At 45.3% G+C, this 19,503-nt stretch overlaps 1 protein-coding gene and 2 non-coding genes across 4 annotated transcripts in view; all 3 read right to left on the reverse strand.

Annotated features, from left to right (window-relative positions):
* ncapd2 (non-SMC condensin I complex, subunit D2) overlaps positions 1-19,503 on the reverse strand; it is a 37,428-nt gene that overhangs the window by 12,144 nt on the left and 5,781 nt on the right. For both annotated transcript variants that reach the window (XM_063199272.1, XM_063199273.1), the window contains exons 10-25: positions 18,979-19,176; positions 18,364-18,498; positions 17,134-17,221; positions 16,181-16,388; positions 15,783-15,901; positions 14,199-14,480; positions 13,718-13,892; positions 11,744-11,828; positions 10,420-10,556; positions 7,576-7,708; positions 7,367-7,442; positions 6,232-6,477; positions 5,689-5,849; positions 4,350-4,458; positions 3,477-3,600; positions 2,882-3,037 (exon numbers count right to left, since the gene is read on the reverse strand). In XM_063199272.1, coding sequence (XP_063055342.1) covers positions 2,882-3,037; positions 3,477-3,600; positions 4,350-4,458; positions 5,689-5,849; positions 6,232-6,477; positions 7,367-7,442; positions 7,576-7,708; positions 10,420-10,556; positions 11,744-11,828; positions 13,718-13,892; positions 14,199-14,480; positions 15,783-15,901; positions 16,181-16,388; positions 17,134-17,221; positions 18,364-18,498; positions 18,979-19,176 — 2,432 coding nt within the window. The remainder of the gene's footprint in view (positions 1-2,881; positions 3,038-3,476; positions 3,601-4,349; positions 4,459-5,688; positions 5,850-6,231; positions 6,478-7,366; positions 7,443-7,575; positions 7,709-10,419; positions 10,557-11,743; positions 11,829-13,717; positions 13,893-14,198; positions 14,481-15,782; positions 15,902-16,180; positions 16,389-17,133; positions 17,222-18,363; positions 18,499-18,978; positions 19,177-19,503) is intronic.
* Positions 13,009-13,316, reverse strand: LOC134449871 (small nucleolar RNA U85). Its single transcript, XR_010034995.1, has one exon. It is a non-coding gene; the product is annotated as a small nucleolar RNA U85 (small nucleolar RNA).
* On the reverse strand, positions 16,679-16,979 carry LOC134449869 (small nucleolar RNA U85). The gene has a single exon (XR_010034993.1). It is a non-coding gene; the product is annotated as a small nucleolar RNA U85 (small nucleolar RNA).

A 19,503-nucleotide genomic window follows, 5' to 3' on the forward strand; every position in this document is an offset into this window, starting at 1 on the left:
GGCGCTTTGCTCAAGGGTACTTCAAATAAAGAGAAGGACAGCACTCCAAGTTTTGTGGTTTATCGACGGGAGTGCTGTCCTGCTCTTTATTTCATATACTCTTGAGGAATGAGCACCCAGTTGTTTACTTTGTTTGAGTTGAGCGCGTTACACCACTGAGGTCAAGGGTACTTCAGCCATGGATGAAGGTGCTGGTGTTCATACGCCTGATGGTCGAGACGTTGCGTTAATAAATCAGTGCGCAGCACCAGTGTGCGGATTTCTCTCCTTTTTTCTGCACTGTTTGTTTGTTTGATCCGGCAACTGTTTTATTGGATGTGTGCGCATTCCTGACAAGATATGAGGTAGGGCTGTGCAATATATCGTTTTTTTTTTATCGTGATCTCAATACTGCTGTCAAACAATTTAACATTTCAAAATATCAAGTTGAAACAATATTTTTGTCATTAGTTTATACTGCCAAAAGGTAGGTTACGCTAAGCGCAATACATTCCCCTCCACTTGAGCCATTGCAAGCACAGAGCAGACTTGCTACCCAACACTCATACAGAACACCACTGTGTGTTTCTCAATGGCCCTCTACTCACACTGCTGAAGGGAGGGAAGATCGTGAATCGTTTGGCATACTTATTGGTCTTTAGAATAATAATAATGATAAAAAAACGAGATAATCTTGACTTAAATATTCGTGATTGATTTTCCTCAATTGAGCATCCCTAATATGAGGGTGTACCCACATGTGTGGGTGAGGAAGAGTAAGCAAGGAGTTACATACAAGGACGCCATGCATACGGTAGATATTGTGAAGTATGTATGAATTGCTGTAATGCCAAAAAAGTGCCTGAGTACTATATTTTTTGGTTTTAAACCAATTTCCGCCTCATTCACATTGCTGAAATTGGGACAAATCTGTGCCCACCCTGTCCATGCAGAGAAAGGTGGAGTTCTGTCCAGAAAAAGTTAGGCCATCTGCATTTCTCAGTATTGTGTCTCGTTGGGTCTTTGCACAGTCCTGTTGAAATGAATGGCATGATCACACCCCATTTCCATGAATGAATGTACTGTTCATATGGCCTAACGCCTCATTCGCGTCAGTGAGGCGCATTAATTACTGGTAATTTTCAATTACTGGTACTGACACACACACTAAAGACAGTGGTAGTTGTATGCATGCATGCACACACGCACATTGAGAAGTCCACACATGCCACTGAGCTGATGACTGCATATGTTTGTACAGTGTTCTTGCAAGAAAGGGCCGTGTGTTTGCGTGCGTGTGTGAGGTGATCATCAATGAGCGAATCCCTCCTTCAGATTCCCACTGCTTTTGGCTGACTGATCAGACATGTTGACATTAAATGGACAGTGATGCAATCAACGCCTCCACTGCTGCTCCTGTGTGTGTGTGTCTCTAGGTAATTATCATCCTACTCCAAACCCATACACGCCACACAAAAGACAGTGACCATGTCAGTGAGGGAGCCCGTGGTGGTCTGCTTCGCTGGACCCTTCCAATGGGTGGACTAGACCCCATGGTGCTCCCTGTGCGCTCCGCTCCTCTTCCCTCATTTCAACACAGTGTAATTACAGCCAGGGAGCAGAAAGAGAGAAGCCTGCCATCGCCAGAGCAGAGCAGATAAGCACCATAATCAGCCAGCACTCATTGTCATGCCACAATCACACTGTGCCACTGAGGGAGGGGAGAGAGGGGCGAGGAGTGGGGGGTGGGTGGCACTGGTTGAGAGAATTGCTTTACAGCCATGTTGGAGGAGAGAAGAATAGAGGAGATCTGCAGGGGGCGGATGGGTAGGAGATTTTTTTTGTCTCGTCTTTGGAAGGGATGGGGAGGGATTGTGTGTGTGTGTGTGTGTGTGTGTGTGTGTGTGTGTGTTGGGGGGGGCATGCGTTGTGGTCAATAGGTTGCCAGGGTGATGGGAGAGCTACGAGTTTACAGAATAGAAAAGTTAAATAACTTCAACACAATGGCCTCAGTTTTCTGCCTCGGCTAAGCGGTGCTCAATGTCATCTGAGGAATTGTTTTGGTGTAGCATCATCTAGGGATGCAAATTATTGAGCAATTCATTAATTGAGAGTTGATTGACTTTATTGATCAACTTGGGCTTCATTTTTAGATTTGATCTTATGGGGAAGGGGCGTGGGTGGGGAACGCCACTTATCAATACAAAAACAATATAAAATGCTAAATTTAAATTAATTTCTTTTCATATTCTTCAATCCAAAAGGTGTTAAATTCAGTGCATGTGAAGAGTGGGAACATTTCAATCAGTCATGGCCATTTCACCTCACGCCAGTCAAGTAGGCAATTAACTTTGAAAAAATTGATATTTGATTAACATTTTAATCAGCACGAGGTTTGTATTCATTCAATCAGTTCTGCAGCAAATCAATGCAAGTGAAACCTTCACCGTCCATATGAAAATTTAACCAGCTCCCCCTGCTGGTCAAATGCAACAAGTAAAGCCACAGCGGGGAGCTTGCAGTGTGGTTTCATCACATAACCCCAAGCACCACTCTCCATAGCATATTTATTACTCAGTGGATTTGTTGTCATCTGTATATTCAGCCATTGATATAAACTGATTTTAATGAGCGCCGCATTATTACCATTATCGTTTACGGGAATCCTGATCAATTTCTGAGATGGTTGTGAATGGCAAAAAAACAGGAAAATATAGTTGTCCTTTACTGACATCATGCTTTGCCTTCACATAGGCTTCTATAGGACCGTGATTTCATGCATTCCTAGTTTACATGGTAGAAAATAGGAAATTCCTGAATGATCAAGAATCCCTATTAGAGATGACAGTCATTTTGATCCGGATTCTGTGAACGTTACCACTTTAAAAAGAGAAGTGCTGACCTGGCGTAGAGGTTGGGGGTCCAGGGTTCCAGAATGTTGGGGAAGCGCACTGTCAGATCTCCCAGGGCAACGATGGTGTTGGCCCTGACGATGGGCAGGGGGGATTTCTCCAGGATGGTGAAGAGAAGACGAATGTGGTCCTTACACGCCGCAGGGCTGCCACAAACACACACACACACACACAAATAAAATACTCATCCAGTTCTACACTCTTCGCATGTAAAATACTCTGAGGGAAGCGAAATGTTGAATCAAGTTGATTTGGAGACACATGAACATGAATCAGGTTGACAGCAAATGCATGGACAGACACACGGACAGACAGGAGAAATTATTAAATGCGGCAAGCTTGACTGCACACACACCATTAGCACATGAAACGCACAGGGTAAAAGAAATAAAATTGAAAAGAAATTGGTTGTGTGAAGTTCAACATTTCTCAGGAGCTGGCAGCTGGCTCCTCTGCGATAAGAAATAAATACATAACAATAAATTCTTTTTTTTTTTTTTTTTTTAAGTACAATTCCAGCAGTTCATTGGGGCGGAGGGGAAGTCAGTACAGCACTTGCTGGGCTGGATGTGTTGGCATGGTTACCTGATCATCATGTACTTGGAGAGGGCCAGGCAGGCAGCCGTGGTCAGCTGGGGATGGGAGTAGCGGCCTGGAGAGCTGCACACTCGCACCAGCAACGGCAGAAACACACACAACAAGTTCTCATCTGGGGAGGGGGAGAGAGAGAGAGAGAGAGAGAGAGAGAGAGAGAGAGAGAGAGAGAGAGAGAGAGAGAGAGAGAGAGAGAGAGAGAGAGAGAGAGAGAGAGAGAGAGAGAGAGAGAGAGAGAGAGAGAGAGATTTGTGAAAAGGTTTTCTAATAATGATTTGTATTAAACTGGTATTAAAAATTGTACAGCCAGGCTCTAACTGGTGCGCGTCAATGTGAAACCTGTAGATAGCTACTACCACAATCCCACTAATAGCTGTGCACATGCAAATCAGTTGGTGCTGTTGAACATTCAGAGAGGATTAGAGGGAAGCATTGAGGCGAGCTTCATGTGTGGCCCTCTGATAACATGAGGCTCATTGGGAGCCACTGCTCATGCCCATCACCCGGTGTGGCTGTGGTGGACTCACTCTATGGGTTAGTGACCGGTAGGGTTCCATTTGGAAAGAAATTACTAGGTGGTACAATGGCAAATTACACACTGTACGTACGTACGTGTGTGTGTGTGTGTGTGTGTGTGTGTGTGTGTGTGTGTGTGTGTGTGTGTGTGTGTGTGTGTGTGTGTGTGTGTGTGTGTGTGTGTATTTATACAGGTTTATTCAGACCAAATTCCTTGAAGGCACACTGGGTTATTGCATTTAGAGCTTACTACTTAGAGCTTACTACATACACGGGTCTCTCAGTGTGTGCGTGTGTGTGTGTGTGTGTGTGTGTGTGTGTGTGTGTGTGTGCGTGCGTGCGTGTTACCTGCCAGCAGCTCCGTCTCGCAGATCTTGCGGATGAGTTCGGCCTCCGTGTCCTCTGCAGAGGCGCCCGTCAAGCCAAGCTCCTCCTCCACACAGCTCTCGTTGGTTTCCTAACACATCAATTACACATCGTCAAGGCTACCACCAACATCAACAAACTAGGCCATCATAATGACTGTGTCCTATTTCAGTGCAGAGGAGATAGTGAGAGAGTAGGAGTTCAAGTTCTGATCGTTCTAATTTCTTTGAATTCCGTTCAAAAACATCACTGAATACCATTTGCAGCACTATTGGGAAATGCAGAAGAAAAAATAATTTCTGACCCCCACGGTCAATGCCCACCACCTTAGAGATGGCTGAAAAGCATACATTCTTCTAGCTGCAAATACAAAAAGCTCAGACTTTGCTCCTCAAACATTGACAGGCATGAATGAAAACTGATGGCATGGCGATGCCAAAGAATCCATTCTGAAGCCATTGTGGCCACCTTGAAAGAGTTGGCCTCGAAAGATGAATCATTTCATATAACTTCTATGACAAGAGATAGAGATACAGTAGAAAACACAAGCAGGTAATTGGAGTGCTTCTGGGTCTTCACCTTTTTCCCTTGGTGCTCATCAGTGTAGGGGCTCTCAAACTTGGTCCAGGTAGACAAATACCGAGGCACTCAAGGTTGCGCTCTGGATACGCTCTGAAGAAGGCCATAAGGGTCGAAACGCGTAGGCATTGTAGCCAAATCAAAAAAGTGAAAAATCGCAACCTTGAGTGCCTCAGCATTTGTCTACCTGGACCAAGAGATACAGTAGAGTAGAGGGTGTATAAGGAAACACAATGTTGTCAAAATCTGACCTCAAGATAAGGTCTGACGCACAGACTCGCATATTGCCAGGCGACGAGAGAGCATAACATTCAGTTGAAGGCATAAATAAATACTCCAGAATTGAAAGTGCAACACTACTAGGGCTGTAAAGGTATTGCATCGAACCGAGAAATCGTGATAGTCACGACACTGTATTGCCATGCAAGAAGGCTGTATCCGGATGAGCATTTTTGTGATTAACATTTCCAGTTACTCTTCAGTGCAGAACGCAACCACATGATATGTTGTGATTGTGCTTTCAAGTTTGAAATCCTCCTCATTATTATTTAAAAATATTTTTTAATACTTATGGTGGTGACATGTAAGCTGCTCTACCTACTAATTTATAACTTTTTGGTGAAAAATTAAAAAAAAAAAAAAAATCATGCAGTGCATTGAACTGTAGGTCAAAGATCAAACTGAATACAAACCAAATCTTAGGTTGAATCGGTACAGCCCTATACAACACACACAGACTGACCTTGGTCTTGTTGGCAGGCCCCTTGTCCTTCTCTTCCTTCTCCTCCCTCTCCGCTCTCCTCCTGCGCAGCTCGGCGCTCACACTGCGCTCCAGGTACGACACCTGCCAGAAGGCCACGCAGCCGCACAGCGCCAGTAGCTGAGCCAGGGACACGCAGCTCACTACACACACACCCACGCAGACATGCACACATGCACGCACACACACACACGCACAGACAGATACACACACGGGTTGGTGGGCAAGTAGAAAATGGCACAGAACAATTTTCTGAAAGAACAAATAAACTATCTATCTAAGTAGGAGTGAAGGATCGCAAGGGGCGGAAGGGTGGGATGGAGAGGTGATTCACAGAGGCAGGGGTGGGGAAGAGGACAAGGGGTTAAATTGAGGGTGAAGAGAGAGAGGGAAAAACACTTGAAAGACTTCAACTTAAGGGCTTTGCATAATTCCAAATTGAAATGCAGTAATAATAATAATTACAATGCGTATTGTGAAGGTATGCCTGAAACCATGTAACCTGTGTGGTGCTTGTTCATTCACCTCGCTCTCCCTGCTCCTCTGGGCCCTGCGAGGACACCATTGACTGGTCGTCTTCCTGCGAGCTCACGATGGAGCCCTCGTCCGATTGGCTGCCGGGCCGGCCCTCGGTGGCCTGCTCCAATAGGAGGCGAGCGGAGCGCTGCAGCAGGCGGCCGCACAGCTGGTCAGGTGACTCGGCCAGGAAGTAGATGAGCCGCACAGCCTGCTCCATGAAGGTCTGCCAGTGGGGGTCGCACAGCACCACGCCTGCAGGTCAGGGTCGAAAGGTCAAGGTCAAATTCTGGCAGACTGTAGAGGTCAAAAGGCCAGACATGCACACACTACAGCAGCGACATGAGAATAGTGGACTCAAACAGCGCATTGACAAAAGTGATGAGAAGTCCAGTGTTCTTATGACTGACTGTAGCATCTTTGCCGATTGAATCAACAAAATGGGTCAGTCGATTTGATTGGCAGTCGCTAGTGAAATTTGTTCCTCATTCCAAAGATTATAATTCTTATCTAGAGTTCACTTGAATGGACAATTGGTAGAAAGGGCCCATCAACATCACCTACAAACAGGCCAGTTTAAAGGGACACTGTGCAGGAAATGGTCAAAAAAGGTACTGCAACTATGCTGCTTATTGAAATTGGGCTGCCTATTGCCAAATTTGATATTTACATGAAAGTTTACTAAGTATTAAACAAATATTTTCTAGTATGGTCCAAGTACAGTCATTTTTGCAGCTAAAAATTGCTATTTTTGGAAATTCAAAATGGCGGACCATGGTGAAGATCCCCCTTTTCATGTATGCAATTTTTCCAGTCATAATGAATACTTAGAATTTGATGGTGGTGGTCAGTATTCATGAAAAAGGTAACATTAGTGAATGGGCAGCATGAATTCTGGAAATAAACAACTAAAAATGTCACACAGTGTCCCTTTAACACCAACGAAGAAAAAATCATGTAGGCAAAATAAACAACGAATCCCCTCAATCATTTATTTATGCATTTTCCTTTAATTTCATTGATGCATAACATAAATAAATGATTGACACCAGGGGATTCATTGATTATTTCGCCTACATGCTTGATTATCCATGATATTGCAGTGTGAGCTCTGGTGTGTGTGTACGTGTGTGTGTGTGCATACCGTCAGCGATGGCCTGTGTAAGACAGGTGAAGAGCTGGTGATCATGGGGCAGCCGGAAAGGAGCTCCTTTGGACATCTAAACACACACACAACACTCATGTCCTTATTTGTAACCACAATCTAAACTTGGGGTAAAGAACAAATATATATGCGTAAATACAAGTATACTGCATATGTGCGTATATGGGTGTGTGAGGATGTGTATGTACCCTGATCTGGTCGGTGATGTTGCAGATGGTGATGACCGCGTCTCTGGCCAGCAGGTAGTCCTCAGTCACAGACTCCCCCAGAGCCACCGAGCACAGCGTGTCCAAGTTACTCAAAACCACCTCCCTCTCCGCACTAACGCACACATAAATATACAAAAAAAACATTATATAAATATGTGCTCTAAAAACATTGATGTTTTCAAAGAAATTGTTTATTACAGCACGTACTGGTTGCTCAGAACCACCTCCCTCTCGCACTGTGACACACACGTGCAAACACAAGTCAGTTAAATTCAGTTACATGCAAGTGTACTTGACCACCAAGTGTGTTTGGATTCAGCTATGTCACATGTTTCCAAACATCTTGAAGATCCCAAACAGAAGTGCCTTTAAAACATGATCCTCAAAATGTAGGATATTACATATTGAATGAATGCAGCAGCAGGACAACGTGCTTGAGTATGGTCATAGCCAAGTGTCTGTGAGCATCTTTGAGACAACGACAACATTTTGTGTGCCATCAGACCAACGCAACAAGGACTCTAAAAGCAGCAGCATCACCTTCAAGAGAATGCTGCTACTAATTCAATGAGGGCACCATGCTCAAGCATTTGTATTCAAGCACTGCACTTAAAAGCTTCTCTATGCTTCACCACACTTATGCCTTCTCCAACACCACCACGGCTCCAAGTGTGGAGCATGAATGCTAAAGCTGAATGTCACATTTTTGCCCACTTTCTACATCACTGACAGAAATTATTTTAAAATGTGCCCTCAAAATGGAGGATTTATATTGAGCATACATCAGGATACTGCGATAGTGTATGTTGAGCACTGAGTGAGTACCAATCATGCCAACGCAAGATGGATTCAACAGAATAATCACAAGAAAACCTTATCCTCACCCAGTGAGTATACTAATGCTACACCATTACATTCAAACACTGCATTCCAGGTTTCTCTATGCTCTGGCATGTTGAAATACCATGCAACGGCGCTTATTTTCCAGTCTTCACCTCACGACAGTCTTGCTTTCTCCAACACAGCCATGGTGCAAGTCTGGAGCATGAATGCGGAGTGTGGTGCATTCTCCAGTCTGCCCCACGCTCCGGTATTCACACTGGAGGCTGTGGGCGGTTCCCTGCAGGCCTCTGCCGCCTCACAAAAGGCCCAAACGAGGTCGGCAGAGACGCAACCCGCCATCGGGTCTGTATTTACATGTCCTTTTTCTCCCTCTCCTTCTCTGCCTTTAAATACAGTACATGCAATCCCCCACAGGATTACAGTCAAAGGAGCACAGCCGTGAACCATGTTGGCCAACTACTGTCTTTTAAGCGCAAGGAGAAAGGCTTAAAGGAGCAGTCCACCCTTTTTTGATTTTCACATATTTGCAGTATTTCCAAGCATTATTAGTGAATGTGCATACCATATTCCTCTCAGTGCTTTCAGTACTTAGATTGATTGGTATCAGAATTATTAGCATAGCTTAGCATAATCACTGGGAGTAAAGATGAGCATTAGCAACAAACCACAAGTGATCAAAGGACGGGATTAAATAGCCGTTTTGCACTCTGGTGAATTTTACATTCATTTTAAAGTAGTTTATAGGTACACGTTTTGTTTGCTCCCACAGACTTGCATTGCTACGCTTAATTTGGCTATGTTGTTAGACTAGGCAATGCAAAAACATCGACGGAAATTCCTATGTATTGTCATATACATAAAGGTACACTGTGCAGGAAATGGTCAAAAAAGGTACTGCAACTATGCTGCTCATTGAAACTGTGTCGCCTATTGCCAAATTTGACCAAGTAGAGTAAAAACTAACATTTTGTATTATGGCCCAAGTACAGTCATTTTTGCAAGCTAAAAATGGAATTTCTGGAAATTCAAAATGGCAGCCCAAGGAGAAGATCCCCCATTTCATGTATGAAAAGTGCAATTATTCCAGTCATAATGAATACTTAGAATTTGATGGTGGTAGTAAATATTCATGAAAAGGGCAACAGTGAATGGGTGGCGTGAATTCTGGAAATGAACAACTAAAAATGTCACACAGTGTCCCGTTAACTACATATGAGCAATTTCTTGAAATTGGGTGGGATTTTCCATTAAATAAAGAAATAAAACTGTAAGCACAAAAAGCCACAGCTAGTGGGCCCAAGGCATCGAACTTGCGGTTTATGGCTTATGCCGTTCTCTGGGAATGAGGATATCTATTCCCCTGCACAAAGGCAGCATACGGTGCTTTCTGCTGTGTGCCTGGTAGATACTGAGGCTTTACTCATGAAAGCACCCCGTCTTTAAAGAAAAACGTTTGCATTATCGATGAGGTGCATAAAAGCACAAAGCGAACGGTCGAGAACAAGAGAGAATAGAGGGAACTAGCCTCTGATTCAAACATTGCAATATTAAGGCTGTTTCACCCCTATTCGAAAAGGCTTACATTCAGGTTCACTCCTCCTCTCCCACATACACACAGCCTACAGAGGGATGGGGTGGGTGGGAGGATAAGTCTCTAATTGAATTAGAGTATTTGCTGCCATTCGCTCTTGTTCAGGCTCATAAGCTCAGCTCTGTGCGACATTAAAGGCAATGGCACCAACCACTGCATTGTTCTTCATGCCTTTGACATTACTGCTGGAACTGTGGCGTGCCATGCCAGAGCAGGATTACCATTCAGCCTCCCACAAACACATTCCACCTCCATCTGTGGCACAATAGTAGTAAATCATAAGATTTTTTTTTTTTTAAGAATAATTCATGTTAATGACACTAACACTAGCTATTGCTAATGATTAGATGATCATCATCACGATGATGATGGTGGGAGGTCGTACTCACCGCGCGGCCATTCCCAGGAGCAGCACTGCGGCGCGCTTGTTGAGCGCCGTGCTCTCCCTCTTGCCAGAGAAGCGCTCCCACAACACCTGCACCACAGACACCTGCAGGGCACTCTCACTGCCAAAGAACTCCTGCACCTGATAGACGAACACACGAAGATTGAACAGCTTAGAACACAGGAGCACTAGGACATAGTATAAATAATACAACAACATTACGCAATAGCATTGAGAACCCCAGAGAACAACAGTCGGACAATTTAGAGCACAGGAACAACACAACAGAGCAGAAGAAAGCAACGGACCGCAATGGAACATTTTGGGTGTTTTTCAAAACCCACACAAAATTAATTCTATGCCCAGGACATGTCAATACCACATCATTAAAAACTGAATTGACGCGCTTAAGTGTCATTGGTACCGAACGGTAGGATCCCAAACGGAGGTTATGTATATAACCATGGTTCTATGAGTTCCGGATGTCCGCCAGGTCTTGGCTGTCACTCGGAATACTGACGAGAAGATTGCCAAGCAAGGACTTCCGGGGTTTCCTGGTGAACCAGAAGCTATGTGTTGACGCCCAGGGGGCTGGGCTATTCAAACCTTCTGGTGCACCTGTGATTCGCTCTCCTCCTCCGTTAACGAAATAAACGGGGCAGCTCGACGAATCAGGATCGTAGGGAGGGATTTCAGTGGTAGTTTGGCTGTGCCCGCCCCCTCCCTGAATCACAACAGTAATGGCGGCGTGCGAGGAGTTATCATGCGTCAGGATGGAAGCAGCAATTTCAGCGGTGTTATCCAAAATACCTCAAGTTGATTTTCTAAAGGACGTTGTTCTGTTTTGGTTTCCGACCTGGCGGCATTTACGTGACGACACGTCCTACGTCACAAAGCTTCAACGTGAGTGGTCGAAGTGTCATGTCATTCATATGAGGTTGCTCCAACCGCGTGCAAGCATCTTTTGACTAAACCCCGCCTGCGGAGACGCGTGAAAGGGCAGTGTGCCAGTAGCCTGTTACTTACAGGCTACTGGTTCACCAGGAAACTTCCGGGGCGCGCATGCCCTAAGTTCCGGAGTATGACGGAATGCGCATGTGCGTCACCCGGGTCACAGATTACTTTTTTGTTATCAACTCTCGACCTACATGAGCATGTGTGTTCAGTGCTGAAAGCACCGCCTGGCAGTCAGAAGGAACGAAATAGAATAACGCTCTTAAGTGATTCATCAGCATCAAGTGAGTGAAGAAACATTGTCCCTGCAGGGTGAAAAGGTCAACTTTGAACTTGAAGAATATAACACAACATACTGTTGCATATGTACTTACGATTTCCTCCAGACACTGGATGGTCCCCAGGGAGGCGTCCATCATCAGCTCTGACAGGCTGTCCACCAGAGTCTGGGCTTTAGTCCTGGAAAACACATACAAAAATGTAAGTCTGGTAGTATTTGACGAATTAAAAAACAAAATGCCTAGCTTATCTGCAAGGAAGTTGTACAAGGTATACGAAAAAAAGAGAAGAGGCTTTAGCCCTGGGAAACACAAGAGGAGAAGCACACAAAGGGACAATATTTGAGAAGTCTTATTTTTGATCGTTTCATAATGGAATGGCTAGCTTGCCAACAGGGAAACTGCACAGCAGAGAATGTTAAGGGACAAGAGACAGACTTGCAGAGGTTTTTCTTTCTGAGCTGGGAAACATGGGTGCAGCGTCCTCATGCCATCAGCGTGCGCCCCTCATACATTTGCCAAATTTCTCCACAACATTCTAACAGTCACTCAGACACCATAGTGGGAACTGGGAGGGAAAGGAACCGAATCAGAGCCTGGCAGACATAGCTGATTGTAATTACTCATCACTACATGTAAACCACTTTAGTATTAATGCAGAGTTCCAGAAGATCATAAGATAAAGGGATGAGGAAAAGGGAGAAGAAAAGCACACTACCAAACAATAAGGTTGATTCCAACCAAAAAGAGTGGTTTGACACCGGGGGCGGGGGGGTGAGAAGTCAAATGCAATTTCTGTTGGGTTCCAGCAAACTATCAGTTAGTGGTTCATGAAATCAAGACATGAGCAGGGTAAAAATCTACTAATGCATGCAAGGGAACGACCCCTGTCAAGAGAGATCATGTTTAATTGTGTGGGCTTCGTTCGCAGCCATTTATTTTTTTTCTGTTATGTCGGGCACATCATTAGATAGTGACAATTTAATGCCCACGGAAGAGGACATGGGTTGGGCATTTGTCAGATAGTAGTAATCAGCATTGCTGATTGCTTCCAGGTCAGGGGTGAGTGATAAAATGGTGTTCCCTTGCCTACGCCATAAGACCAGACGGTTTGGCGGAGAACACATACTATTGCACACAATCTGATGGTTATTGCAGGAGAGTCATTAGGGTCAGTTGCTATTATGTGGACAAAATGGAGACAAGTGAATCTAGGTCAGTTATGCAATTTTATCAGTTACAGCTTCACTGTTAGAGGTACAAGTGTGCCCATTCACATATTGACATTAACATTTCCCAACCCGTAGACATTACTTAATGCATCAAACCATCCAGAATCCATCAAGAAGTCATTATCTTGTTGCCCTCAGATTACCAAAGAGGCAGCTCATAGCTCATTGGATTCGTCGAAGGACTGGGTCTCAAGCACTCACTCACTCAATCACTCACTCACATTCACACACTCTCTCTGTAGGTCCCACCATATCTCCCTTCTGTGCACGTCTCTGCAAGAAGGTCTTTGTGGCGAGACCGGGTTTGCTGTAGGCCGGCCCTTACAGCAGAGCAGCAAGACTCCGCTGCTCAGCCAAGATTACCGGCCAACGCGAGCGCAGGAGAGCCCAGAGCCCCATCCACAGAGCTCAGATTCGCCTTGGTATCATCACTGGGCAATGTGTTGATACTTCACACAGTCAATAGTCTCCGATCACATCTATTCTTTCTTCACGTGCCTTACTGCTTTGGTTTTTGTAATCCAAATATCAAGTGAACCTGCAGTCTTTTTTGCTGCTAAATGAATAACGGATACACTTTCAACTTGTGCCTTCTCAGCCTTGCTGTGTACCTTCATATTAGAGGCAAGTCTTGAAGACGTGAACTGTGTCCCTTTCAGAAGGTGGCGTCCCAATAACGGTGTGTCTGTGTTGCCTTGTGAGTACATATAGTGACCCTCCTGAGGAGAGTTCAAGACTGCTACACGTTTCAGCCACTCAATAAGGAACTGAACTCTGACCTCACCCCAGGTATTGTCACCCTGAGTGTCTGCGTAGGTAGTGATGTGGAGTGGCTGACCTGGTGGAGTCTCCTTGAGGGTTGAGGTAGAGGCGCCTGTAGGCCTGCACCACCGCGTCCTTGATGGCCGTATCGGTGGACCACACCAGTGGCAGCATCTTCCTCACGCCAGACAGCGAGTTGGCCACGCTGAACTCGTACACAGTCACGCAGAACAGCACAGCCTCTTGCACCACTGCATGAAACGCAAAAATCACATTTAGGAAAATATTACTTTAAAGTGATTGGTTAAAAATTAGTTTATTTCCTGAAATGGTACACTCTCACTACAGCTGGATCAACAGGAATTTTTCTATTTGGAAATGTTTGTTCAGATGTCCTATCCACGTGCGAATTCTTGCCATTTGTAAACCTTAGGTCCTATATAAAAAGCATTCTGCAATGCAATACGCTATTCAAAAGTGTCAGTTTCCCTTAATGTATGCATCGCTTTGCAACAAAGCTCATCAAATAAAATAGTCATCATCCTCATCATCATTACCTGTGGTGGTCTTCCAGTAGAGCATGTTGTTGATGATGGCGATGGCCCTCTCCACCTGCAGTGAGAAGCTCTCCGTGTCCCTCAGGTACTGCACCAGCATCTCCTGCTTCTTCAGCTCTCCCTCTGCACCTGCACCTGCACCTGCACCACCAGCCTGGCTCAGCTCGCTCCCCACCTGGCTACCGACCTCGCTCCCCACCACATTGCCCTCGGGGGTGGCCAGGCCAGGCTCGCTCTCCGTCTCAGGGTGGCCATTCTGTTGCTCACCGTCTTCATCTGAGCCTGTGGAGCCAGAGAAAAAGAGAGAGTCAAGTCATGAAACATTGCAGCGTTCAAACTGGAACCGCAATGAAAAAAATAGTTGTTTAAAAATGTCTACATTGTCATCAGGGCAGAATCATAGCCACAACTGCAGTCACGTGACAGCGGTGATTGTCATGAAAAACGTTGCTCACACCTGGTAGAGCACCCTCAATAGAGCAGTGTGTTCAAAGGGGACGCGCCCATTCAGGACCGAGTTTATTTTTTTAAGTGGTCATTGGGGAAATGGCCCAGACCGATATTTAAAGAATAAAGTAGATTAGAAATTCAGATCAGAAATTCAATCAGAGAGTGCAGACTGTGCCACCAAGGAAGCTGTTTGATAGACCTGAAAACAATTGGGGGGTTTGCTATCTTTTTACTTTGTTTTTGTGGAGTTAGAAACTGGAATGTCAAAATTCGCCCCATACCACAATGGTGTAGAATCCTTTTGTCATTTCCAATAACTCCACAAAATTTCATCCAAATCCGTTCATGACTTTTTGAGTTGTCCTGATGACAGACAGACAGACAGACAAACCAAGCAACCAAAACATAACCTCCTTGGTGGATGTAAATATAATGGGCTGTCTTGCTAGTTTATTGAACACTTACAACAAGATATTTTTAACACATGCAGTCACCCATTTAATGGATCTATGTTGACGCCACTTATCTGCATGCCATTCTAAAGATTGGCCCAAATGTCTGACATCTTAGTAAATCCTCAGCCCACAATATCAATAGACTGCCTTCTGGGGCCAATTTGGCTTTACCAAATCCAGCACTGACTAAAATGTGGCAGAATGTTTAGAAATAATAATGTTGTGACCTATAGAAGTGGGTGAATATTTCCTCTGCTCTAAAGTGATTTTATTGACATTCTCTCCAGTTGGATCTTTACTTTTTTTCAAGCATCTTATCCAGCAGAGACATCAATAAAATTGATGTTTGGGAGCTTATTGATGTTTAGATATATCTGCATCAAATTAGACCTAGCAGCTACAGTTTGCAGCCTTTAGACAATGATCTCTATATGCGACTCCTTCATATGAGTCCTGTGTAGTGCTTTTAATATTTGCCTCCCCATTCACTGTGCCCGAGGCACCAGACATACAGAGACACAAACATGCACAGGTTAAAGCCAAAAAGAATTTGGTTGTGGTGTGCACCATGTGATCCAGGGGGAAAAAAGGGAAACGCCTTAGCAGTCCACTACAGGGCAGGCCTACTGAAAGGGTTTGCAGGGTCAAAGTAGCCATGCTAGACAGGTCTAAAGCTCACCTTTGAACAGGCCTCCCAGGGTGGCCATGACGGCCTGTGTGTCGGGGGTGGAGAGTGAGGAGAAGTACTTGGAATCTGGGAAGCGCTGGTGAGCCTTAATACAGGACCGCACCGCTTGCCTGAAAATGCGCAAAAAACGGGGTTATTATTAAAAAAAATTTAAAGGTGCCCCCCGCCCCCTCCCCCATTTCAACCATATAAATGTACAATGTTGCAATTCCCCCTCTTTCTCCGGGCAATTACTGTATGCATGAACATCACCAAATGTTTGAGATACCGCCACATAGGTATAGAAGCCAGTGTTCAATGTGGCCTACTATTCCATGTCTGGTTCCAGGGACCATACTGGAGATCTTTCAACCTGGCAGGTATCAAAGCACGCACGCACGCACACACACCTGTATTTGTTGTCTCTGAGGAGCTGGGCGATGTGGATGGCAGTGTTGCGGTCGCTCTCCTCCTCATCCTCCTCCTCAGCCTCGCCTTCTTCATCCTCCTCTTCCCTGGCCTCTTCTTCCTCGCTGCTGGGCTCCAGGAGACTCATCACCGTCTGCAGCACCTCCGGCTCCATAGCCGTCCACAACTCAGCAGCAGAGATCACCGCCACTGTAGACACACACACACAGAGACAGAGAGAGAGAGAGACAGAGAGACAGACAGAGAGAGAGAGAGAGAGACAGAGAGACAGACAGAGAGAGAAGAGTTGAGTTCATGTGGATTAGACGCAAGCATTTGGAGTTGGCATTTTGTCATTCAGGCCATATGGGTTCCACTGTAAGCAACTGGATTTACTATTGGAGATTGTGAGGTATTCCACCCATAGCCCCATTCTTCAACGCACACAAAGCAGAAAGCAAAATGGACTCAGATCTGTGTGGTTCACCATTAAAGATCAACGCCCTCAGATTACCAAAGAGGCAGCTCATAGCTCATTGGATTCGTCAAAGGACTGGGTCTCAACCAGCACTCACTCACGCTCTCATTCACACACACACTCTGTAGGTCCCACCATCTCTCCCTTCTGTGCACGTCTTTGCAAGAAGGTGTTTGTGGCGAGACCGGGTTTGCTGTAGGCCAGCCCTTACAGCAGAGCAGCAAGACTCCGCTGCTCAGCCAAGATTACCGGCCAACGCGAGCGCAGGAGAGCCCAGAGCCCCATCCACAGAGCTCAGATTCGCCTTGGTATCATCACTGGGCAGTAGGACACATCACTCAATGGGGACAAATTTAAAGAGGTGAGGGAGGGCATGAGGGACAATGCCAGTAGAAAAGGGACAAAGACGGGTGGAGAGGTGAAGAGAAATGAAGGAGGGAGTAGAAATGAATGCGGGTGATAGAGTTGCCGTCTCACCTGGTGCCTTGTCAGCCATCTTGTCCCTCATCTCCTTGAGTTTGGCCGTCTCCTTCTCCAGCGGTTTCTTTAGGTCTGCACTGCTCAGCTGCAGGGGGGGGGGCAAGACAAGTCATGTTGACTTTATTTAGCGCAGGGGTGGAGAACCCATGTCCCGAGGGCCGTTTGCGGCCCTTGATGGTCGTTTTATCCGGCCCCCAATATAACTTTAATGTCATTCAGCTTCACATGAAATATGACATGTTTTGTAAAGGAATCTGAGAAAATGCATTTGCAATACAATTAAGTTATATTCAGGGAACCTAGAGAAGGTGGTGTTTGTTTAAAAGGTGGCTGCCTTCAATATAGGCCTAAAGTGAAGAGGAAAATCCTGGGGCCTCATTTATCAAGCGTTCTTAGGCACAGATCTGTGCGTAAAGCATGCATGCGATCATTCCTGAGCTAAGTGTGGGATTTATTACACGTACTTGAACGTAGAAATGAGCCTAAATCTATGCACACCTCAGACCATGCATGCGAGAGAAGAAACATTAAATTGCAAATAATATTGACCGTGCAAGGTACCGTTTGCTTTGAATGGCAATGAAGTATGACAGTGTGCTATTTGACTGTGTTTTCTTCCATGTGAGTCTCTTTCTTTTACTTATTTTGAAACACTGTCCTCCTCCTGTCGAAAGCACCTCCACTTCTGCCGCGGAAATGTTTCTATCTCCGCACTTGCCGCCAGCGATTCGAGTGTCGCGTGTGTTCATGTGTGTCCAAACAGGGTGGCGCCTTCGAATTAACATGCCATTTTAATATATTTTAATGCCATATATGGTTACTTGGAGGTGTTTCGGGATGCAAATTACCCTGAATGCGCGCGTGCACAGTGATTTGGAAGGTGTGGAATATCATGCAGAGGTATGCGTAGGAGCAGCCAACGCAAGTTTGATATATCCCAATTTTTCTGTGCTTGTGAACATTCTATATTTCAATCGTAAGACACAATTTAGAAGACATTCTACGAACTGATGATAAATGAGGCCCTTGGTTTGTGTTCATAGTACTGCCCTCGAATGAATTTGAAGCCTGTCGAATGAAAAGGGTTCCCGACCCCTGATTTAGTGGTTAGGATGTTTGTGCCCGTGTACAATGGACTGCCCCGTTTTTGTCGTCACCCCATGTTATGTGTGACCAGTAAGACGTGCAGAAATGGACATGTCTGACTTGACTTCTCGATACACATACCTTGCCGCTATATGGGTTGTGTGCAATGAAGGCAGCCAGCAGCTGGATGGCGCTCTTGCAGACGTTGACGGACTTGTCAGCCAGACGGCCCACGGCCAGCTGCATCACCTCAGTGTAGCGGCACAGCGGCAGGGCCTAACAAATAGGATATGGCGACATCACAGTCAGCCGTGATCTACGCCACAATTCAGCTTCAGACAGGACATTGCTGTCAGCATTTACATTATAAAGTGCAAAAATACAGTATCTGCACAAATACACACGTCAGAATTCCAATAGGTTAGAAACTGAGCAAGGTGAATACAAAATATATTAATTCTACGAAGACATCCCCCGCTGCTTGTGATATCACTGTGCATGGGCAACTGTTGGCTATGTAGAGACAAACAGAAATACAACCTGCAGACAAACTGAAGGCTGCAAATGTAATCCACGTACAAAAATCACAGAAATGGGAAGTAATTTTCAGCTACTAAGAGGTAAACAAAAAAAGTGGCTACAAACAAATGGCCATAGCTAACCAGTTGTGTTCGTGTCTTACTTTTCACAGCAAAAGCATGGAACTAGAGCAAGCTATTGCATAACTGGCAGTGTGCGTGCGTCTGTTTAGTATACCTTGCTGTTGACGATGCGTGTGAAGACCTGTAGTACGTGGGTGCGGACGTTGGAGTGCGTGTCGTGCATGTGCTCCTGCAGCGTGTCCAGGAAGCGGTCTCGGTCGGCGCGGGCTGAGTCCTCCAGCCGATCGCCCGTCAGGATGCGCACCAACACCTCGCCCAGGATCTCGCACACCGCCACTCGCATACTGGGACTCTGTAGAGGGGAAACAGATGCTCAGAAGGGTTGTGTGTGATTGTGTGTGTGTGTGTGTGTGTGTGTGTGTGTGTGTGTGTGTGTGTGTGTTTGTGTTCGCGTGCAGCGTTTCCCAGTTAATAAACTGCAAAAATGTTATGCCATGAATATTTACGCCAACTCTTTTACGGTACAGCAATTACTGTGTACTTTCTGGGTAACAGACAGAAGTTACTTGGTATCTAACAGGTAAAAGGGGTGATAAAGTACTATGTAATACACATCTCAAGAATTACTATTAAACTAGTGTATTTTCTACGTAACAAGAGGGTAACAGAGAGAAGTTGC

Source organism: Engraulis encrasicolus, chromosome 5, assembly GCF_034702125.1.
Source record: "Engraulis encrasicolus isolate BLACKSEA-1 chromosome 5, IST_EnEncr_1.0, whole genome shotgun sequence".
NCBI classification, from domain to species: Eukaryota; Metazoa; Chordata; class Actinopteri; order Clupeiformes; family Engraulidae; genus Engraulis; species Engraulis encrasicolus.